The sequence below is a fragment of the Dipteris shenzhenensis genome, chromosome 6 (genome assembly GCF_047967505.1).
Source record: "Dipteris shenzhenensis isolate YYH24624 ecotype China chromosome 6, Dip_SZ_1.0, whole genome shotgun sequence".
NCBI lineage: Eukaryota > Viridiplantae > Streptophyta > Polypodiopsida > Gleicheniales > Dipteridaceae > Dipteris > Dipteris shenzhenensis.
This window is the reverse complement of record NC_141601.1, coordinates 44,812,596-44,837,590: the sequence shown is the minus strand read 5'-3', so window position 1 is coordinate 44,837,590 and position 24,995 is coordinate 44,812,596. Positions and strand designations below refer to the sequence as shown.

At 43.3% G+C, this 24,995-nt stretch overlaps 1 protein-coding gene across 1 annotated transcript in view; it reads right to left on the bottom strand.

Annotated features, from left to right (window-relative positions):
• Positions 1 to 4,261: 4,261 nt before the first annotated feature.
• Positions 4,262 to 24,995, bottom strand: part of LOC147901222 (uncharacterized) — an 89,714-nt gene continuing 68,980 nt past the window's right edge. The window contains exons 12-13 of the mRNA XM_087376372.1: positions 4,772 to 5,059; positions 4,262 to 4,684 (exon numbers count right to left, since the gene is read on the bottom strand). Of these exons, the coding sequence (XP_087232498.1) occupies positions 4,262 to 4,684; positions 4,772 to 5,059 (711 nt within the window). The remainder of the gene's footprint in view (positions 4,685 to 4,771; positions 5,060 to 24,995) is intronic.

Genomic DNA, 24,995 nt, shown 5'->3' with positions numbered 1-24,995 from the left:
TGTTTTGGCATTGTCCGTGCTCTCGTGAGTTTTTTGATCTGCTTCGACGGCGCCTGTGAGCGAGATTCCCATCTGTTCCCATTTGGGAAGTTCTTCTGGCTATTTGGGTTTCATCCATCCAGACCGGAGTTTCATCTTTTCTTCGTTTGGGTTCACTACTGGGCACTATGGACTTTATGGACATATAGGAATTGTAAAGTCTTTGGTGATCCTACTTTCTCTCTGTTTGGCTTTTTTAGGCATTCTCTACAGCAATCTTTCTTTGATTGCTTACAGACCCGCTGCATAGATCATGAGGTCTTTTTGGCATATACTGAAATTTTCAGTTGATGGAATTGTAGCACCTTATTTTGAGGTTGCTACTCATATAATATAATCAATCAAAGATTTCACTAAAAAAAAAAGTGTGTGTAAAGTGAGAGATGGAGAGCTCTGGAGCCCCCGCAGCCCTGGTCGACCCTCCGTCCCTCTCTGTTTCTATTCCCTCGTCCTCTATTCACCTCCCAGCCCCATCCATACCGTCCGTACAGCTTCTTTCTCCCTTCTCGCGCCCGTTTGTACAGTCACAGCCTTGTTTTGTTCAGTCGCACCCTTCATCTAGTCGTCTCACGCAGTCCGTACAGGTTGCTGCCTCTCCTGCACCCTCTGTACAGCCCTCGGGATTGAGTCCTACAGCCTCTAGCCTGTAGCAGCTTTCCTCTCTGTCTTTTCTTTCTGCAAACCCTATCGTATGGCCGTCCGTACAGCCTGTACGGTCTCCATCTGTCCCTGCATCTCTTCTGCCTTCTGTTCTGATGTTTCTGCCCTCGGTGTCATCTTCCTCCTCCCTCCCTGCTACTTCAACACCTATTTCCTTTGTTTTTTCTGCCTTAGCCCCTCCTCTTTCTGCCTCTACTCCTACTAGTGTTTTTCTTCGACGGAAGCATGATGATGTGTTTGCCTCGCCTTCAGTCAAATCGGCAAAGCTGAATGTTTCTGATGGTCCTTCTTCTTCTCTCCAGCTGGATCTTCTTCGCCAATTGTGCTTTGCCTCTGTCATAGAAGCTCCTTTATCAGGTTCCCCGCTTGTTCGCTCCTTGGATTCTGTCCTTTTGGTCTCCGGTCTTCGTCAGGCTCAGCAATTGGAAGTCTGCCTCTATTTTATGGGTAGGGTTTTATCTTTAGCTCATCTTCGTCATTGGGCTGATGTTGCATTGGGTCCTGATTGTATCTCTTCTTTGTCTTTCTAGGCAAAGGATTTTACTATGCCCGCTGCTCTTCGACTGATGTGGTAGAGCGCCTTGTTAGTCATGCTGGTGTTCCTGGAGCGGGTTTTTTTGTTTATGTGATGCCTTGGGATCCCCTATTTGATCCGTCTGCCTCTCTTCTGACCCATTGTCCGGTTTGGATTACCCTCAAAGTGCTGCCTATGCCTCTTCTTCAACATCTGCCAACTCTTGCAGCGCTTCTAGGGAGGCCTCTCCATGTTCCGAGACCGGAGTTTTTGCAAGCTACCCGTGATGTTCGACTCTGTATCTTATGGGATATGATGCAACCTATCCATCTACTCTAGATCTTGATTTGGGCTTCGCTGATCCGATGTGCATCAGGCTGTATTTTTCTTCTTTTCCTATAGCCTAATATCGGTGTCGTCAAGTTGGTCATTTTGCACGTGCCTGCCCTTCTACTTCCATGACCACTCCTCTTGCTCCTTCTTCAGCTGTGAAGTTTACTCTTCCTTCTCCTCCAGTTCTGCTAAGGCTTTGCTGGACAAGCCTTCTTTTACTACTCCGAAGCATTACTAGAGGAAGGTAGGAAAATTACGGGCCACTCTTTCTCTTGCTGAAGAAGTTCAAGATGCGACTCCTGTTCAGCATCTTCAGCCTCCTTCCCCTTAGGATATGGATGTGCCCCTTGCAGAGGGGATGATATAGGATGCTACCCCTGCTCTTTCTCAGGTTGATCCTCAGAGTGAAGCTGAAATGCTGAGTCCTGCTTTATCAGATGTAGCTCTTTCGTCGGAGGATACATATGTTGATTTAGCCCCTTTGCCTTTGATGCCTGTGCCAAAGTCTTCTTCTATTCGGGATGCAAAAGTATCTTTTTACTGGAATCTTTTCATCCCATGTTACAACAGGTTTTTGACTCTGTGATTCAGAAATTTCGGGTACCAGCTATATCAAGAAGAATCACAAGGGCAAAAAACAGCTTGTTTTTATTGACGGTGTGGTTTCATCACTCCATCAATTTTTACAGAGCAATAATTTGAAGCTGGAGGATGCTGTGTTTGATCCTCCTCCAGCTTGATATGTAACTTTTTACTTGGCTGCCTCATGACTTTTGCTCTAAGGCTTTACTTGTAAATTTTTTCCTTGTACTTATTGGTGGGTTTTTACCTCTTTTGAGGTTTCCCACACAAAAATATAAGATTTCACTAAAAAAAAAGTGTGTGTGTGTGTGTGTGTGTGTGTGTGTGTGAGAGAGAGAGAGAGAGAGAGAGAAAGAGAGAGGCTAGGGCGAGAGGAAATGATACTCAAATCAAGACATCATGAAAGGCTTTCATTCATTCATCAAGTATCATCAAGTATGAAGTGACAAGTAAAGTACAAGCCTTGTACCAAGTGCATATGGGATATGGGATAACTCCCAAGATGACACGTGGCACTCACACATGAACCACTACTTGATCTCGTAGTATAACACATCACACACACTCTTTGGCTATGATTTTTCCAACAGTGTATCCAACCAAAATGCACCAATTGCATCTGATTGTTGCCTGAGTGTCTGTGATTGACATGTAGCAAGGCCAAAAGAGATAGACCAATAGAATGGTGCCATGTGGCAACCATTCCCTTCATCCATGATGGATGTATGTGGGGCTTGCCACATCATATGACTCCCTCAAAGTTTCTAACCCCTGTCTGTGATGTAACGTCATGGCTGCCGTACCCTAGGACCTAAGGTCTACCTACCACTCTTTTTTACCTTTTATTTACTCTAACCTAAATTTACACCAAGGGTAAGTAATTGAACTAAGCCCATAGTTTATCACTTTTTCTAACAAAAATCACATCAACTGCTAGGTGGCTTGGAAACAGCCAAAAGCACAGCAGCCTAGTGATGGCCAACTACAAGGTGACTAACAAGAATCTTGGTAGCCAAAAACAGTGCAACTACAAGCAATCAAAGAGGGGAGATAGCTTACTAAAGTAGGGTTCCTACCAAGATAGGTAGACTAGGGATAGACACATGGGACATTGTGAAACACCCCATACAAGCTAGCCACAGCTAACCTAGGGGAACAAAGCAACCCTCTATCCACTAGTTACCTGCAAACACCATTGTAGGTTGGAATATAGACACAAGGACACACATGGTATAGACAAGTGTGCCACAACCCACAAGCTAGAGGTCAAGCAACCAATGATCTCTTAAATAAGACTACATGTCTAATACATGCAGTCCCATCTACGTACAAATGGCGTTAGGAAATCATAGGCCTGAACGGGCTCCATCATAGTCGAGAGTCATTATGTCTAGACGTGGACATAACATTCTCCCCCTTTTTCAGAAGGGGGCCGGGAAATCAACTCTACGGATTGGCACCAAAGACTATCAATATTCTCTTCCAAGTGATCTTTTGACTTGTCCCTTAGGTTCTGAACAACGCTATTCCTAAGTTGTCAGTTCCTATAATCCAAAAGACATTTCGATTCATGAGACACATAAGTTGAGTTGTTCAAGTTAGTCTCAGAGACTAAATTATCTGTAGCACCCAACTCATCAACATGAATGGACTAATTTGGGTGGCTTAAAGTCCACAAAACGTATACCTACAAGAACTTTAAGAACTAAGTTTAGGTGTTAGAAAAGGAAAGTAAATAGTACTAGTACTTATGGATGGTCTGGAGCATGCATGCAACCCTACATGCCTCTAATTCCCATTCAGATAGAGGACTATATTATTCCCAACCCAACAAATCAAATTTGTTGATAACATAACCAGGAAGAGACAGGATGAAAAATGCTGCAAGAAAACGAGAAAAAGATCTGAAGCAAATGACTTTCAGGTGAAAAGCTCAGAAAGGGGAAAATGATCAGCAAAGAATGCAAGGGATATGGTGTTGAACCCGTTCTGAGTTTAACAGAAGAAATATCAACCTTGTTGAAAAGACAAACTGATGTCAATGTCCTAAGGATTCGGGAACAAGCTATCTATCAAAAAATCTAGGATCTTGTAAAGGAATCGTAACCAGGAAATATAGCATTTAACACTAGTTCACATAGGAAGCAGATCATCAACAAGTTCCCAATCATCTTGAACCCTTTGTCGTTTCGCAGATGATGCCTTGGAGGTAGACTTTTGTGGTGCACGGCAACAAGGAGAGTCTGCAATGGCTCTTCCAAGCTCTAGGGATGTGCAGTCACCCACTCCTTTGACATGATGATATTTATTAATTCTGTCTACTAATTTCAGTTTTGAAGACAGATCTTGGGAACCCTCCTGCTCAAGTTTAAGTAGGCGAGCTTCGTATTCTTGGATCTCATCTTTCTTTCCCAGGCTTGTGCACATATTTACTAAGTACCGTAAACACTCTAAATTGTTTGGATGGTGCACAAGGATTTCCTTATGCTTAGCTATAGCTAATGAGTAAGATCCAATCCTTCGGTAACATGATGCAACCATTAATTGCCATTTCACCTGTTCACAAACAAGAAAACCATTGTCATGAGTACTGTAATGAATATTTGCATAAGAATTTAGTAATTTGCACAGAAGCAGTGCTACCTCATTGACTTGAATCTTTGAAGCAAGTTTGAAAATTGGGATTGCTTTTTCATAGAGTTCATGCTGAACGTAAAATGCGCTCAAACATGTAATAATATCCATGTTGACAGGATGAACCCGATGTGACTCACTATAATAATACAGAGCCTTAGCCTCATCATTGACCTTTGTGAAAAGACTGCCCAGTAATGCTAGAACTCCAGCATCATGCATCGAACTTGCAATCACTATCTCTAGCCACTGTATTGCCTGCTGGGTATTACCCATCATATCATTTAAATGACCCACCTACAAAAAAAGCCTTGTTTCAGAAATTCAAAGTAAAATGGCAGAATGAAATCAATGTTATGATGTATTACTTTCTTTTATTTACATAAAGTAAATCTAGTACACTCATAAATTCGCCAACTGCTGGATGGAGGGTGGCCTGGGGTTAGGGCTGCTTGGGAAGCCGTTTAGGACCAAATTTGGCCAGCCTCATCAAACAGGCTTGGGGCCAGATTTGGCCACCCAAGGAGGTGGGGTTAAACCGACCAGATCCGACCCAGTTGGATCGGGTTAGCCCAGTCGGCATGGAAACTCCCCCTATAAATAGAACCCCCTACCCTCTTGTATCTGTACCATTTGTGGAGGTTTTTCTCAGCAGTCAGTTTTCCCCGCATTCCATGTCTTGCATCTTCAGATCATCCGTTCATTAAGTCCATTCATCCATTCGCTGAGCCTGTTTATCGAACAAGGATATTCTTCAGGCATCATCTATCTACTTTCGCACTACTCCAGGAGCAGCTCTCTCATACCAAATTGGTTCAGATGTCTTAAGCAGACGATGACAGCTGTTCAAATCTATTCAGATCTCATATTGTGACTTCCTTTGATACCCACTTCTAGCTTTGTACCTTGTGTGCACTGCCGCAATGTTTGAATTGGCTACCAACCCATACAAAACCATCTACACAATGTGGTTGTACAAAAGCTCTAGTTCATCAGAAGAAATTCTATACAAATCTACATTTCTAGATCTACCTAATAGTACATTATGGACACATAGTTCTGTGAAGGCATTTGCAGTGTTTTCCTTCTTGGCATTGGTAGAGAATTTGGGCTTTGCATATTCACGGCCCATTGTAGGTGCGGGTCATTTATTAATTTGGACTTATCTTTGAGTCAACATTTTGGGGCTTTCTGTTTACTCCATTCAGAGCTCCCCACGCTTCTGTAGACACATCTTGGGAGATTCTGGCTAGTATCACAACATCGCATATTCGGAGAGCCAGATGTACAAAGGCTTTGGAGGACTCCTAGGTTCACCCTTCTCAGACTATGACCAGTATCTGGACAGATAGTATACACACTTTGATGGCCATTTGGGCGAACATATAGGGAACCTCTAGGACTGCTACTGCTAGGAGGGTTGCTTTTCTTAGAGTCTGGAAGGATTGTCCTTTCTTCTCGGACTCTCCTTCAAGGATGAGGTGGCATTTTCAACAGCCACCCGGCACAAAATGCAAACGATGTTTTTGGTATTTTGGCCCACGAGGATAAGTTGGATGGTATCATCTAATGTGTGTGGACATTTGTGGTTAAAAATGTGCTTGTGGCCAAAAGATTGCGGAGTCATGTCAACTTGGATGACACTGTTCAGAACCCACCTCAAGGAGGTGTTGCATGAGGTGGTGGGTAGCATGCTCAGATTGTCCAGGAACAACTTGTAATGCCCAATTAGGATCAGCACAGATTGAATGCCAGGGATGCTCACGCTATGTCCGCAGCATACAAAGCTGGAACCAACCATAAGATACGATTGATCTCATTTCATGGGATCAAGGGGTCGGTGCATCCAAGCTGTACTGGAAGGGGAGGATTCAATCCATCTGGAAACCCTGCTTGGTGAACCATCTGGATACTTGTGCATACTATGAAGAACCAGCCTTCTCGAGAATGCAAATGTGTGCAATGCATGCAGAATTTGAATGCCAATTGACCTTCCAATGGGGAAGAGCGCCCTCGTGAGAGTACTTGTTTCTATTTTCGATCTACATGCAAGGTGGGAGAGAGATGGCGGATGAATGCAATGTGAATGAAGAATGCTGCGTGAGATTCACAATGAAAGGGTGATACCCTTTCATTAATGTCCCTTGAGATCACTCAAGTTCCATCTTCCCATTTACACCAACCCTTAGCCTATGACCCATACCATTCAATGCACCTTAATGCACCCTTCCCTTCCTATTGCCCCTAGGACCTAGACACGTGTGTGCATATCTTTATTAATAAAATAAGTATCACATGTCCTCCTGCTTGACTACTCAGATGATCCACCGCCATAACAAATCGGTCGGTGTCCATCATAAATACAAATACATGTTACACCATTGGTGTATAATATATAATAATGTTTTAATGTCTACTAATCACGGATTAGTGATTTCTCTTGTCATGACACATACCATGTGTGCTAACCCGACTATCTGCTAGTCTCTTGGATGACTCGAGCACCCACCTCAGTAGTCTCTAGCTAGGCCAAGTCCAGACCCTATGAAGCAATGTCACCATGTGGAAGAAAGCATCAATCTGAAGCAGTGTCATGGTGAACTCTGCCTATACTATCCAATGAGGGACTGAAGTTTACTCCGAGCCATCCGAGACCCCATGGTCACCTCTAGTCTCTCAAATCTCCTCCAATCAGCTATGCTGAGATCACTCCCCCTGAAGGGTGTTGCATACATGGTTGTCGGCCTCACTAGTGTATTGAAATAGAAAACACTTCGTCGAGTGGTCTTGAAAGTGTACCTGGAAGCACTGTCGCTCTAGCCTAACCAGGGGTCCCTGACCTCTTGTAAGCCGCATCCTAGTTGTGTGAATCATCATGAAAACCTGTCCCGTGAAGACGGCTTGGGTAAGGAGGACATATTAGGCGGTGCCTGGATCGAGACATCATAGAGCAACGTTATGTATGTATGCTAGACATCTTGATCCGTGATGGGGATTAGGTGGCTTTTCCTCAAAAAGAAGCCCCCATGCAATGGTGGGGTCCACCCTCATTGGAAAGATTGGATCACCTCATCCATCCTATGTGAGAGGAAAGTACGCCTCTTCCGGCGTGCCAAGCGGTGTGAGATCCGTTGTGCCACGAGTGTCGTTAGGTGCCCCAAAGCCCGCTCGTGTATGAGGTGAGATCTCATCTATCGGCAGTCATGGTTCTCGAGCATCTTCCCAACTGGGGGATGTGATGTGGATTAAGTCGTAGGGAATGATTTGGCGGCGGCATCCTAAACCACTAAGACAAGAGTGTTTGAGGCATGGGTAGGATCTATATCATCTCCAAGGGAGGTTGATAACCCATGAGACACGGTCTATAGGGTCCATCTCTTGTACTTTGAGGGGGTCCGATCTGAAATCAAGCAGGCCAACCTATCTATCCCCCGTACGTGCATTGAAGTCACCTAGAAGGAGAGCCTCCCCTGCCTAGAGAACTAGAGGGTGGTTTTGACAGATTCCCATTCTGCTTTTTCCTTTTCGCACTCTTCTCTCTTGGCGTTCTCCTTCCTCCATTCTTCCTGCATCTTCCCCCTTGCTTCTTCACCTCAGTTAGTGGCTTATCCACAAGTGCTTTCTCAGCTACCAAGGCCACATTTGTGGCTTCGAGATTGTCTATCTTTTCGATGAATGCAAGGCATATTTTATTGAGACTGACAAGGACATTTTCTGCATCCTTATTAGTTGTCCCTGCTGAGTAGGCTATCATGGCATTCTCTAGTGCTTGCTTCCCCCACGTGTCTTCAACATGTCCCTATGTAGGCATTGTGAACAACCTTCGTGCCCCCAATGTAATCAAGAGTGCCCTCTTAGTCTCCCTGTGAGCATGTAGTAGCTTGCAATGTTTTTCGAGATGCTTGGGCTGTCCTTCTGTTCACGGCTCCCTATAGTTGTTGCATCCACCTCTTAACAGCATTTTCTGATTGTTTCTTGCCGCTTGTTTGTGAATTCTAGCAGGTTTGGGACAGTTGGAGAGGGGTCGTGAATCCTAGTTGGGCCTGGGTAGGTTCGACAACTGCTAAAGGGGGTCTCTTTTGGGCGAATGCACCCTTCACACACGATCTGCAACAGCTATGCAAGGTCTGGGTCGACCTTAGAGCAGCCATGCGCTGCTTGGGTGGGTGCTAAGGATTGCGGCTGGCAGTCCCACAGGCACACACAGACTTGCAGCAGTCTTGAGGGCCCAAAGGACTGCTTTCGTGGCAATCTTGAAAGCACACAGTCAGAGGTGAGGCACACCAGCCTGCACAGGTCCAGGGGTTGGAGGCGCACCAATCTGCATAGGTCAGGCCAGCTGGTAGCCCCTCACACGTCACATTTGGAGGGCACAGCAGACTGCTCTACGGAGGCACAACAAGGAGAGGATGAAAGGCGAGACTAGGGGCAGGGGGGGAGAGGGGGGGTGGGCTGAGAAAGAAAGAGAGAGAGAAAGAAATAAAGAAAGAAAGTGTATTATTGTCCACTAAAGGCCAAAATGGGCCCATGGGACATCAAGAACTCTGCATACAAGATAGCACAAAATCAACGTGCCACAAAGAAGAGGCATCGTCGAATATCATCTAAGTGCTACGCAATACAATGCAAGTGAAAGTACATAATGTCAAATCTGAGCCTAAATACAAAGTAAACTAGATGCAAGGAAACCGCCCCTGGGTGCAAAATGGGGGGATGAGTACAATATGCCAATGCAAAGATACAAGTCCAGGTGTCACGGAGTCTGAGAACCAAAATAATACTGGAAATCCTGTCCATCGACTCTGCCTCCTGCTATGAGAGTACAAATCTGAGCAAAGGTGAGGTGAGCGGCTGGTGGGGCGAGATCTCCATGAGCAAGTCTCCTCCGAAAAGCTGCCATCATCCTGGATCGTCTGGAGATGAAGCGGCGAGTACGTCCCCTATGTAACAAGATCCTGTGGCGAGAGAGAGAGAGAGAGAGAGAGAGAGAGAGAGAGAGAGATTTATTAACATTTGGCCAAAAAAGCCTATGAGACCAATGAAAAATATTATAACTTGTATTAATTAGAGTACTAACAATTTTACATTTTGTTGGGTCAACTATCATTTATTTATCCATGCATCTCTTTGATTGAGAAAGACACCATCTTATCATCAAAATATATTCTCTAATGGAGTCGATCTCAGTTTTCATAAGATAACATGTCTCCTTGTTCTTTCATGTCCAAAAAATCTTACTCAAGTTTGCCTCGGAAATCTATCAACTCGAAGTTGTTGCCTGCTATGACACATTATAAGCAATGATTATTACAATTCTACACGTTTTTAAGACACAGTCTTCGGTCATCTTCAATAATGACAAAATCTTTTGGCCTGAACCACATGTCTTTCTTCAATTTAAATACCAATTCTCCTGTTTTTGCCCCTTCAAATTAGTCAAATTAGTGTGTATCCTTGTTCCTATAAATCCCCATTCAAAAGACTTGATATCTGTCTAATTAACATGTGGTTTAATGCAGAAGCTTTGGATCAAAAGCAGCATTGCTTTCATTCTTATCATAAGTGCGGAAGTTTCATTAAAGTCTACTTATGGTGTAACCAATGGCACCTATCATCTGCATCCAATGGTGTACTTAATTGGAAGTGTTTCAACAAATTCATGTAGTTTGGTTTCATAGTGCCACTATATTCTTCCCACATTGCTTGCATCCATTGTTTTGACTTTACTACAGCTTTCCCAAAATGATGTTGGCTCCTTTAATTGCATGGAGCCCACCCGCCTTGCTGGCAACGCACAGCTGCCGGGGATCCCTTGCAGGTCTGCACAAAGAGGCTGAGGCGCCGTCGAGGGGGGGAAGGATCCGCGAGGCTGCACGGAGGAGCATGAAGGAAGGGGAGGAGGCAAAAGGGGGAGGGAGCGGGTCTTTCACGCAGACAAGTATCCCAAAACAAGTTATAGCACTACAACAATCAAATCAGGACGCCTTGATCTTCGATGTTCAGAGAGGATATTGGGAGTTCCCTTTCAGCCTGTTAGGATCTCAGGTCATATGGGAGCACAGCTCGGATTCACAATTGTTATGCTCAAGCCGAGATAACATAACCTCAAAAGGGTCGGTGGAGATTTCCATTTAGAGGACCAACTTTCGTATTATATTTCATTGTGCTTCAAGTATGTAGTTAAAGCAATCAATGTCAAGGTCCTTGGTGAGGGCGAATTGGCACTGACTAGATGGTTCTAAAGGTCAGGGGTCTAGGGGCACCAAAATGTGTAATTGCCAAGAGGCAAATGGAATTAAATGATACTCCAAGAGAGGGGTAAATGGGACACCAAAGAATGACCCTAGGATTGCGACATGTGGCATGTAGAACCATCTAGGGAATTGTGGGCTTTGTGTATTGCATGTAGGAAAAATACACACGAGAAATGATTCGACTTTGTGATCATAGAGATAAGCTGGGTGGAACAAAAATTGTGCCAAAGCCCGTCATTGCTAGTGTATTGTTTTTTGTGCGTTTCATTTGGTATTAGAGCAAAGGAGAGACCTGTGGGAGGGTTTACGTCACACGATTTTGCTGGTTTCACATGGTGCAGGTTGGTAAAGAATAGTCACGCTTATCGTATATGCCACAATAGGTATTCACAGGTTGGCTGTGGATAAGATGGGGCAATTTGTGGGAGGCTACATTTACCTATAAAAGACTCCTAAAAACACAGGTGCACATCGTCCTCTTTGATTTGCACACATAGGTCCGTCGTATGTTGGCAAATATCCTACAAGGTGGTGATGGTGAGTTCAGCGCTGTAGGGAGCTTTTGTGCATTGAACAGTGATGGAAAGATGAATGCTGCAAGGAACTTTTGTGCATTGAATGGTGATGGAAAGATGACGTTGCAAGTGCTGACACATGCTAGATCTATATTTGTTTTGTTATGAGCGTTGAATGCTTTACTCTGCAACAGAATAACCAGAGGATTTTGGTTAGAGGCTAAAAAGAAAGGAGAGCTATTGAACATACAATTTATGGTTGGGTTGTAATCAGATACACAAAGGCTTAAAAGGGTTGACAATCAAAGGGAGCTGATGTGGAAGAAAGGAAATCAGCAGGGAAGAAACGATTTACCTAAGAGCAGAAAGTTTTGATTTGGGAAATTTCGTCGATCATTGACAGGATCCTGTTTTTTTCCATCCATACACTGATGGAACTTGGTTTCAGGCGCTTTTGAGTGGATTTGGTTATCTTGAAGTGGCTTGGTGTAGAATTGAGGTGATTAGGAGCTGAACATAGAAGTTTGGACTAGGGAGCTCTCTATTCCTTTATGTATTTGAGTTGTTTGAGTTTCGAAATTTTATTGTGCATTTGAAGTGTGGGTTTGGTTATTTCCCGTTGCTTAATATTGCAGCAATTTCCCTAGTATAGGGAAAAGAGTATTAACTTTGGTTATGAATCCTTTGGGTTATGCCTGTGTAGCTATTGTTTTGAGCATTCGGAATTTACAAATTATAGTCGGAGTAGAAAGTTTTGATTTGGGAAATTTCGTCGATCATTGACAGGATCCCGTTTTTTTCCATCCATACACTGATGGAACTTGACGGAAACCAAGTTTGAAGGCGCTTTTGAGTGGATTTGGTTATCTTGAAGTGGCTTGGTGTAGAATTGAGGTGATTAGGAGCTGAACATAGAAGTTTGGACCAGGGAGCTCTCTATTCCTTTATGTATTTGAGTTGTTTGAGTTTCGAAATTTTATTGTGCATTTGAAGTGTGGGTTTGGTTATTTCCCGTTGCTTAATATTGCAGCAATTTCCCTAGTATAGGGAAAAGAGTATTAACTTTGGTTATGAATCCTTTGGGTTATGCCTGTGTAGCTATTGTTTTGAGCATTCGGAATTTACAAATTATAGTCGGAGTAGAAAGTTTTGATTTGGGAAATTTCGTCGATCATTGACAGGATCCCGTTTTTTTCCATCCATACACTGATGGAACTTGACGGAAACCAAGTTTGAAGGCGCTTTTGAGTGGATTTGGTTATCTTGAAGTGGCTTGGTGTAGAACTGAGGTGATTAGGAGCTGAACATAGAAGTTTGGACCAGGGAGCTCTCTATTCCTTTATGTATTTGAGTTGTTTGAGTTTCGAAATTTTATTGTGCATTTGAAGTGTGGGTTTGGTTATTTCCCGTTGCTTAATATTGCAGCAATTTCCCTAGTATAGGGAAAAGAGTATTAACTTTGGTTGTGAATCCTTTGGGTTATGCTTGTATAGCTATTGTTTTGAGCATTCGGAATTTACAAATTATAGTCGGAGGTTGGGATTTCCGATTTTAAATACGGTTTCAAGCAGTGTTTTTAACAAAAATATACTTTATGGATAAAGGCAAAGAAATAGCAATGGAGGTTGAAGAAGAGGCCTCAAGGGTGGACCCCATAGAATCGAGAGTTCGGCCGACCCGCAAGTGTCACGCCCAACGGCCCACACACTATCAAGTAGGATTGCTTTATTAGAGGATGCCTTGCAAAAGATTCCAGCTGAGCAACTGCAAGCAAACTTAGGGCAATCTGAGCTTAGAGGCAGCGGATAGATAGTGGATAAAATAGCAGAGGGATGGAGTGGCATCCACGGGGTTCAAGAAAGAATTTAGGAAGCATTCCTTACCTCATGACGAACCATCCCGAGCTTGGGATCAGTATAGAAACCTTCGTCAGAGAAATTTGTCAGTGGCTGAATACACTCATAAATTTAGAGAATGTGTAATGAGGGTTTATGAACCTCTTCCTCAGTCGGTACAAGTAAAGATTTTATTTTTGGATTGAATGATAGGATCAAGATGAAAGTTCGGGCTAAGTATGTGAACACTCTAGATGAAGCAATTGCCATAGCCTTGAACTATGAGGATGCCAAAGGGAACAGACCAAGCAGGTTTGCTGCAGGCTGGGGCTTGGTATGAGTACCCGAAGAAAAGTGGATTTAAGAAGAAGTGGGTCAGCAAAGGGAGTGTCTCACAGCCTAGTGGCCAAACCAAGCAGGCAAAGAAAAGTGTAGGCCAGCTATCCATAGGTGCCACTCATTCCTTGGTATGTGCCTTGTAGGCCTAGTTATGGGCAATTGAGACGCTTGGTACAATTAGTACATGTACCAGTTAGGACACTTAGTCTAGCTAGGACACCCTGTCCTAGGGTTTCATCATATAGGGTGTACTTTAGAATCTTTTGTCTATTGCAGCAATACATTACAGCAGCTCGTTTTTGCTTCCATTGCCTCATTTCTTCAGCATCCATTTCGCCCTAGCCTACAGTGGTATCAAAGCAGTTTGGGGTCACACCCCTCAGCCATTTTCAGCCACCCAGAGTCCTTTGGGAGCTATTGGGATCTGTTTGGCAGCTCATTTCCTTGCTGTCCTGCATGCTTTTCAATGTCCGACCACACCTATGGGCATTAATTGCATTTCCGTACATTTTTGGCGCGGGAAAAAGTATTTTCGGGGCTGCAACTGCATAGGCAACTGTTCTGGCGCTGTTTTCTACCCTGCTGCAGCATTTATACAACTGTACGGATCATCTATTACAGGCGCTTTTCACATGTGTAGACTGTACGGACTGCTGTACGACGTATTTCCTACCCGTTGCGACCTGTACAGAGTGTTTTGTGGCTGTACGGAATTGTTTGCTGCGTGCAAAACTGTACGGTGTGTTTTCTCTGCTGTATGGCGCATTTATGACGTGTATGGACCTGTGCGAACTTGCCTCGTGAAGCGTGCCAGCATTTGAAGCCTCGTTTCAACTGATTTGTTGAATTGGTGGCTCGCACTTGAGTTTTTAATCTTGCTGCTGCCCTTTGGAGACCTCTCCTTGAGCCCATTTACTGTTCCTTTGCCTCAGGCTGCGATATTATCTCCTCTGGTTGCTCCTACATTCATTTGGAGGTGTTCTCCTCCTTCATTCTCTTGCTGTAATTCCATTTTGTTGCAATTCAAGCCTGCTACAGCTGTGTACAGACAGCCTTCGGTACCATTCATTGCCATTTGTTGTCCATTTCACCTCTCCTCCAAGGGTGACTACCTGTGCTCGGTTTTGGAGCCATTTTCTTGCTGTATTTTTTGTCTACATCACTTGGTAAGCTTCTACTGCATTGATTCCTTTCATTTACAGCAAAACACTCCTTTCTTTGCTTTATTGGCATTGTGGAAAGGCCACGTGGTGCCTTGGAAGGCCTCATGTTGCCTTTTGGGAATCTTTTTTGCAGCAGGTACACCTTGTGACAGCCACTCAATTGCAGTGAAAAGCTTTAAACCATGGCACTAATTTGCCTTTTGAATTTGGGAGATTGCACTCCTCTCATTTGCATTGTCAACTGGTGCATGTACCTTGCATTTCTACGCTATGGCTAGCAATAAGGATGATTTGTTTGGGATGCTTTGGGGCTGAGAACAAACTTGATGGCACAAATTACCCCATGTGGGCCTATATGATGGGGCATGTTTTGGTTGCCAAGCATCTTTGGAATATTGTTCCAGGCACTGAGGTCAGACCTACTAGACCTGCTGCTTCTGGTAATGCCTCTGGTACATTTGGTATTGTCTCAGGCTCATCTGGTGACGGGTCTAATGCTACTTCTGGTGTAGCTGCATCTTCCACTATAGATACTTTGCCTCCTATCCAGGAGAAGATTCAGTGGGATGGACATGATGCCAAAGCACATGCCTTGATTGCTCTTTCAATGAAAATAGTTATTATCCTTCATGCAAGACAGCCAAGCAAGCATGGGATCAGCTTGCATCCTTATATCAGGTACGGAATGAGGCTAGAGTTTCCTATCTCCGTATGCAATTGAAGGATTTAAAGCTTGAAGAGGGTCGTAATATGGATGCCTATCTTACTAGTGTGAAGGATTTGAAAGAGTAGTTGGTCAGCATTGATGAGGTGGTTCCTGATTCTCAGCTTGTATCCATGACACTTGATGGATTGCCTGATTCCTACCAGGATTTGCTACTACATTGCCGTTGGTTGCTGGCGGCAATGGCAACCATCAATTCTTTGATCAGCTAGTTGCCCTTTCACTACAAGAGGAACAAAGCTGTGCTAATAGAAATGCTTCTATGGCTAGTGATCAAGCCTTTACTGCACATCATAAAAACAGGGGCAAAGGGAAGGTTTCAGCTGGTAAGCCCCCTCATACAGATGCTCGTCACTCCCATGATGCATCTACTTTTGGGGAGAAGAAGAAGAAAAAGAGATGTAACTATTGCAAGAAACCTAGGCATGATATCATTGAGTGCAGGAAGAGAATTCCATCTGAAAAAGAGTCTGGTCTTGTAGTTTTTGGTACTCTGAATCCAGATGATCGACATGAGTCAGCTAATTTTGCACATGATCAACATTGGGCTTTTCTTGTTACTTGTCAGTATAATCCTGACAATCATGATGCCTACATGATAGTTTCTGATGTTTCTGATGCATGGTTCTTTGATAGTGGTGCTAGAAAGCACATCACTTCCTGCAAGAAGTTATTCAACTTACTTGCAAATGCACCAAAGGGCGGGACAGTTACATGTGCCAATAATGCATCTTATTCAATCAAAGTCATTGGGCAAGTTGCCATTACTTCTGCTTCCAATGGTCTAGTCACTCTAGACAATATACTTTATGTACCAGGCATCAACAAAAACCTCATATCTATTTCAGCGATAGCTACCTGTGGATATCATATTCTCTTTGATGGTATTGAGTGTGCAGTCTATGATGCTACACATGAATTTACCATGGTGTTGACTGGCACATTGACTAGAGGGCTCTACAAACTTGATGCATATGACATATGCTTGGATGATGCTGGACTTGCAGATGCAAATGCTTTTGTTGTTGATGCTTCTACCATGGTAGATACTCATTTATGGCATGAGAGATTTGGACACCTCAACTTTGGGGCTTTGGTGAAGTTACACAAAGATGATCTTCCTAAAATGCATATGCCTTCAAAGCATGTCTGTGAAGCATGCTTGCTTGGAAAAATGCATCGCTTTGCATTTCCCAAGGATGGGAGAGTTGGTGCATCTCGCAAGTTGTATTTGATTCACAGTAATGTTTGTGGTTCCATGCGGGTTGCAGCTATTGGAAAATTTCACTATTTTGTCACCTTCATCGATGACTTACCAGATATACTTGGATTTCTGCCTTGAAATCCAAATCTGAAGTTTTTGCATGTTTCAGACATTTCATTGCCTCGGTAGAGGATGAAAGCGGGCTGAAAATTGCCCACATCAATACAGATAGGGGGGGTGAATATATGTCAAAGGAATTTGCTGATTTTATGGCCTCATGTGGCATACATCATCAATGCATTGTGCCTTATACTCCTCAGCAAAATTCCGTGGCTGAGAGAAAGAATAGATCAATCATAGAGATGGCCAGGTGTATGTTGAAAGGAGCCTAACAAATTGTGGTTGAATGCCGTTGTCCCACAAAGGCATTGAAAGCCATCACACCTTATGAGGCTTGGACAGGTCATAAGCCCAGGATTTCTCACATGAGGACTTTTGGATGCTTGACATTGTTGGAAATAAGTGCACAACACTAGGTGTACTATTTCCCTAGTCTACATTTGTCTAGTCTCAGTTTAGTCTTTGTGTCTTGAGTGTGTGCCATGTGGCACCTCTACAATTATCCCATAAGCACTCTTGCTCTATGTCTTGTACTTTGGCCCATATATTTATGGGTCACATCATTGCAATCTATCTAGCTCTTGTGTCTTGTCTACACTCATCTACAAGGTAACTCTTTGTCTTTCAATCTTGTTCTTATTTTACTTCTAGTTTTCTAGTTTCTAGCTCTTGCTTTTATATTCCTACATGGTATCAGAGCCAATGTTCCCTTACTCCTAGAGATTGAGGAGAGGGAGGCCAGAAAGAGAAGCCATGCCCTCTCTCTCTTTCTCTAAGTGCAAGAGAGTATGCTCTCTTTCCTCTTGAGGACCTCTACTACCTATGTGGAGAAGCGACATCTTGAAGAGGAGGCCGCTCCAAGTTGCTGCCCGCCATCTCCATCTTCTGCCCATCTTCTCCACGTTGCTGCTATTCAGACCGTCACCTCCAGCTGCTGCCGTTCCTGTTCAGGTTGCCTCTACTCCTGCAGATCTGCCCGCCATTTCTGCCCCGATTTCGTGAGCTGAAGGAGCTGCCCACGACTTTCTGAAGCTGCTGCCCGTATCTTTCTGTTCGAAACAATGGAGGAGCTGAAGCTGTTCTATCTCTGCCCAACCTGCATCAGGCCGCCCCTTTTTCGCCCACGTGCTACCCTCATGCTTCCCGTGTTGCTGCTCTCCTTGGCTGCCTTCTTCATCGACTCAAGGGGCTGTCTCTGCCCGGGATTTATTGCGCATCATCTAGAGGCAGCTGCAGATCGACTTTCCTCCTGTTAACGAGCTATTTGCTGCATTCAGTTCTGCCATCACTTCCTCTTTCTCACTTCCTCTTGAAGAGTCTACAAGGTACTGTACATTGTCTCTTTCAGTTTGCTGAGCAGTCCTTTTTGTTATTCTCATATCTGCAAACTGCTGGTTCCTCATGCTTCGATGGGCTGTCACATGCTATGGCCTTGACAAGTGTAAGCGAGCCGGCTTCTTGGATCTCTTCTTTCATTCATTTCTGCAATATTGTAAGGGAATAGACACTGCCCTTGCATCTTAGCAAGAGGTAAGACCTTCCCACATGGCCTCTTCTACTCATTCTCTCATGTCTATCGACAAATTCAATGGGTCCAACTTTCATACTTGGCAAATCAAAATCAAGTGCCATCTTATGAAAGAAGGTCTTTGGGACGTTGTTCACCGTGCTGCTCCTGAAGATTCCGACATTGAGCAAGTTGTCACTTATGTTTCCACTGCCAAGAACGACAAAGCCTATGCTATCATCTTGCTCGGTCTTGGAGATGATTACATTCATCACATCTCCGACATACAGTCTGCTTCTCAAGCATGGATCACTTTGGATACCCTTTTTGCACCCCGATCTAAAAACTCTAAGATTGCACCTATGATCTCATTCTTTGATCTACATATGCAGGAAGGAGCTACTATAGCCTCTCATGTCAATTATCTTCGCAGTCTTATGGTTCAGCTTGCATCAGTGAAGTCCCCCATCTCCGAAGATATTGCTATTGCTGTGCTTCTCAAAAGCTTACCTGACACCTATGCTACTCTTGTCACTACCTTCAAGTATCACAATAATCCTACTCTTGAAGGTATCATCAATGCTCTCCAAGAAGAAGAAAGAACTCAACAACGAAAGGTAACTGACACTGCATTTTTAGCAAAGAAAGAAAGTTCCAAGGTAAGAAAGCCTTGCACCCATTGTGGCAAAACTAATCATATGGAGAAGGACTGCTTCAAGGCTCATCCATGCACCATTTGTGGCCGTGATAATCACCGGGAGAAGGACTGCTACTCCAAACCCTCTATAGCCCCTGCATCTACCTCAGCCCATGTTGCTGCAACATCTCCATCAGCAGATCTTGCTGTTCCTTCCTCATATGATGAGAAGTGGGCTTTCTGATTACTTCATATTTCTTGTCTACCATTTTGACCACCGATGATGTAGGTCAAGGGGTTCTAGTGTCTTACTCATTCTGCTTTTGAACCTCAGGAGGGAATGTCTCCAAGGTCTATCTGTTTGTCTACAGTCAGTCTTCTGTCTATCTAGTCTTGTCTGTCTGTCTATTTGTCTATCAATCTGACTGTGTTTTGTTTTAGATCCATCTTGTCCCTACCCTTGTGGACCCATATGAGGATATCACTTGAGGAGGGGTGTCTCAGGATTTGTCTGTCATGTCTTCTATCTTGTCTCTCAGTCTATCGGTCTTTATGTCTGTCTTCTAGTCTTATCTTTCTGTCTTCCTCCTAGTGTCCACTTAAGGAGGGTGTTGGAAATAAGTGCACACTAGGTGTACTATTTCCCTAGTCTACATTTGTCTAGTCTCAGTTTAGTCTTTGTGTCTTGAGTGTGTGCCATGTGGCACCTCTACAATTATCCCATAAGCACTCTTGCTCTATGTCTTGTACTTTGGCCCATATATTCATGAGTCACATCATTGCAATCTATCTAGCTTGTGTCTTGTCTACACTCATCTACAAGGTAACTCTCTGTCTTTCAATCTTGTTCTTAGTTTTCTAGTTTCTAGCTCTTGCTTTTATATTCCTACAGGCATATGCACATGTGCCTTCTCAGACACGAACAAAAGTTGGATGATAAAGCCGTCAAATGCATTTTTATTGTGTACAACTCAGAAAGCAAGAGCTACAATCTCTACCAGCCCCGCACATACAAGGTTTTTGTTAGTAGGGATGTTGTTTTTGTGAATCTTCATCTATGCCTTTGCTGGACTGTAAACAACAGCCCACTATTGATGCCATAGATCTCTTTGACAGCTTGATGCCTTTGTTTCCGTCAAACTCCCATGATGATGTAATCTCAGGTTCCTCCTCCTTCTAATGGTCATTTGCAGCCACATGTGCATTCTGAAAATCAGCATGATTTACAGCCTGATATGCCTCAGATTGATTAGGATATTGTACATAGGGCCATTGACCAAGAGAAAGATGAAATTTCAAGAGCCCAAAAGGCTTTCCCATTGGCTCCTTGACACTCTCAAAGACAGGAAACAAGATGCTCCTCTGCCAGCCCGTATTAGAGCAGTTGTCAAGAAAGAACATGCTAATTTGGTTGCTTCTGTGCATTGATTGCTATAGCATGCAACGAAGAGCCATTATGTGATAAGGATGCCTTTGAAAATGAATGCTGGTTGCAAGCCATGAAAGCTGAATTAAATTCCATCCATTAGAATAACACTTGGGAGTTGTGTAACTTGCCTCCAGGCAAGAATGCCATTGGGACCAGGTCGGTATACAAGATTAAACGAAAAGCTGATGGTTCAGTGGGGACCGTTACAAAGCCCATCTTGTTGCTAAGGGCTATGCACAGCAACAAGGCATTGACTTTGAGGAGACTTTTGCCACCACTTCCAAGATCACTACTATCAGGATTGTTATTGCCTTTGCTGCCCACTTTCATTGGGAGGTACATCAGCTTGATATAAAGATAGCTTTTCTTAATGGGCACTTGCAAGAGGAAGTCTATGTTACCCGACCTCGACACTCAGCATTTGGGCCTTCACTGATAGTGATTGGGCTGGTTGATCCGACACCCGTGTGTCACATAGTGGCAACTGTTTCATGCTTGGTACTTCATGCATCTCTTGGTTCAGCAATAGGCAGACTACAGTTGCTACTTCTAGCCGTGAGGCTGAGTACATAGCATTAGCTACAATGGAGTGTGTTTGGCTCCAGAAGTTCCTTACAGATCTTCATGCATGTCCGACTGCTCCTACCGTCATCTTCACTGATAGTATAGAATCCAGTTTTCCATGCCCACACAAAGCATATTGAGATTCACTATCACTATCTCAGAGAGAGATTATCAGTAGGTGATATTCAGTTGTCTTATGATCCCACTGAAGATAACTTGGTAGATCTTTTTATGAAAGCTCTACTTCGACCTAAGTTTGAAGCTTTCCGGCAAGCTTTGAACTTGGTACCTTTTGTGACTTGATCTATTATGCTCTCTATAGGATGAACACGTGCAACCATGACATTAGTTATTCAGGTAAGCAATCTTCTTTGGTGTGACATCCCTTCATATTCTAAGATGTGACATGGATACTTCAGCCCATATCATGGAGGGAGGTTTGTAGGCCATTCTATGGGCTATGGATAGGTTCCACTCATTCCTTGGTATGTGCCTTGTAGGCCTAGTCAGTTGGGACAGTTGGTACAGTTAGTACATGTACCAGTTATGACACTTAGTCCAATTAGGACACTCAGTCCAGCTAGGACACCTTGTCCTAGGGTTAATTAAGATGAAAGAGCAAGTGGCCAATCATGACGTCATTAGGATGTTTGACTCGCCGTCAATACACAATGTAATTAACTCCAACCTTGTAAAGAGGCTAAAATTAAAGACTAGGCCATCTGACTATGCTTATACGGTCTTGATGACAGATGAAAGTAACATGCTTGGGACAAGTGATTGCCACTATTGTACTTTTCCTACAATGATAGAAAACATTCCTCTATAGGAATGGATCCATTCGAGCTGAGCTATGGTTATAGACCAGCTAACATCCCTCAGGCTATGGATAGAGCTAAGGCGTATGCAGATTAAAAATAGATCTGTTAGAGAATTTAAGGAAGGAGAAAAAGTTTTTATCAGATTCTTTCACACTCTAATTGCTGGAAAGTGCACTAAGCTATCACCGCAATTCTTAAAAAAATAGGCAAGGTAGCCTTTAAGTTGGAATTACCACAGGGTTGTAAGGCGCACCCAGTGTTTCATAATTCTCATTTAAAGAAGTTTTTGCATCCAGGTGACTCACTAATCGAGGGTGTTGTCTTGTTTCAAGAGATAGAGTATAATACAATATGCAAAGTAACAAGAATCTTGGACCAAGGAACAATGCAAGTACGCAATCAGACGATACCCACGGTGTTGGTTGCATGGCATGGTCCATCTCTATCTGAGGCTACCTGGGAATCTGTGTACTAGATGCAAAGGGCATTCCTAAAGTTTATCATCGAGGACGTTGATACTTGAAGAGGGAAGGGATGTTATGCTCAAGCCAAGATAACATGACCTCAGAAGAGTCGGTAAGACATTTTCCTTTAGAGGACCAACTTTCGTATCATATTTCATTGCACTTCAAGTATATGGTTAAAGGAATAATGTCAAGGTCCTTGGTGAGGGTGGATTGGCACTGACTAGATGGTTATAAAGGTCATGGGTCTAGGGGCACCAAAATGTGTAATTGCCAAGCGGCAAACAGAATTAAATGGTACTCCAAGAGAGGGATAAATGGTGCACCAAAGAATGACCTAGGATTGTGAAATGTGGCATGTAGAACCATCTAGGGAATTGTGGGCTTGGTGTATGCATGTAGGAAGAATACATGTGAGAAATGATTCGAGTATGTGATCACAGAGATTGGCTAGGTGGGACAAAAATTGTGCCAAAGCATGTGATTGCTAGTGTATTGTTTTTTGTGCGTTTCAACAACGGTACCTAGACCTAGGTCCTAGACCCACTTCTCTCTTTGGGCTCATGAAAGATTTGTCTATACGAAGAAGTCCCCATAAAGCTTTTATAGTGGGATCCCGAAGGGTGGGAGTGGATTGGTGCAAGGCACCAAGAGAAGAGCATTCCTTCTTTCATTACACAATCAATAAAGCCAGAAGATTTCAGGTTAGTTGTAGAGGCTAGAGGCCCTCCAAAGCTCCTCATAAGGGGAATTTTCAGATTTCTGCTGATTTGAAGAAAGTTCTTTGGAGGAGACTTTGAAATCCCTTCGGAATATAAAAATCACTCTTTTCTTTTGGCTTTCTATTCATGCAGGGATTGCAGTGAACCTGTAGAGGTCAAGGTTTGAGGTAGCTCTACTTGTCCTTGATGCCAATCTGCTGTGGAGTCTATGCAGCATTGTCTATGGGATTGTAGACAAGCAAGGATCATTCGGAAGGGGATTGCTAGGATTTTCAGTATGTTTGCTCCAATCTCTTTCTTTGTGACCTAGGGCTCGGTATCTTCGCTCTCTCTTTCAAGGCCTCAGGTCTTTTATGAGAGACATGACTCTTCTTGGGCTCTCTCGATACGACAACATTTAATTGAGTCATGCTCTTTGGATGATTTTTCCTTAATCACGCTTCACGCTCGGGCATGTATCCATGATTCTTCTTGGGAGATATTGGCGAGTATTTGAGTATGGCATATGAGTATGGCATATCTGGAAAGCCACATGCACAAGGCCTTGGATGGATCCCAAGCCAATGCTTCTCACACTTTAGCCACTATTCGGACAGATATTGTTCATATACTGATGGCCATATGGATGAGCATCAGGGAGCCTCACGAGTAGCTTCCGCCAGGAGAGCTACATTCCTTAGGGAATGGAAGGGCTCCCCGTTTTTCTCAGAGTCCATTGTAGGGTTGAAATGGCAGTTTCAGCCTCAGCCTTTGTTTATTTCTTGTTCACTTTGAGGAGCTTTTTATTGGCCCCTTCTAGGGTGTTCTTTTTCATGATTGCATGATGTATTTCCGCATTAAGCTTGCTCTCGCGGGTTTTTCCATACTTAATAGAAGTCCTTTTCTTGACAAAAAACATAAAGTACAAAGGGCTATGAAAAGCAATACTCAATCTTGTACAAATACACCATGAAGGGAGCTCTAAAAGCAACTGATACAGAGAATGAAGATCAAAATAATATATCACATACAAGAGCCTATACTGATTGGAAGATTGTCACAATTTAAACAGAAGCTCTATGTAAAATCAAACGTGAAATATTTTAAAACACATGTAGAATCTCAACGGTTTTTTCTTTTAAAAACTTTCAAGGTATATTATATACCTAGATGAATCCAGGAACATTCCCAAACTCATCCTCTAAAAGCACAACATAGTGCAGTTTCAATCTCACGAGAGTCACTCATAAGATTGAAAACCATAAACTCCATCACGCATAGCAAGGACTAGCTACTATGACATCCCTACTGACGTCATCAGCGCCCAACAGTGGGTGTAGACCATAGTATAAAAGTATGCTTTCACACATACAAATCCACACACCCACACCACACATACTTGAGCATCCATTTATACAAAGTCTTCGTACCGAGTTTCTGTCGGTACTCTAGAGGTGAAGGGCAAACTCAGCCATGACGAAGGCTAGCACTAAAGGAGAAGGCTAATCAAAAAGTAGTCCAAATCTCTTCATTCAAGCTACAACTGCTTGTGAAGTCTAAACGATTTCATTTTAGTCTCTCCCAAACGAGCATCTAAAAACTTTCAAGGTATATTATTCCATTGCTCTTAGACCACATTAGAGTTGGACCTTAGACATAAGCTTGGGTGAGTTAATTGTGCCCTCATTCACACCTTGTACAGTGGAGTAATGCAAGCTTATTCTCTTTATTCTGAGGAAACATTTGGTACTGTCTTGATTCTGTATAATTGTTATGAAAAACATTCCTAATTTATGTGTTGAGTTGTGGATACTATGGTCATGGTAAAGAGTTCTACACTATTGCTGGTTTTAAGCTAAATCAACATCTGGGAGACATTGATACTGTGTGCTCTTGAAAGTAGACAAGACAAGTCTTTTATCCTTCCAGAACCAACAAAGAAAAGGTTGACATTAG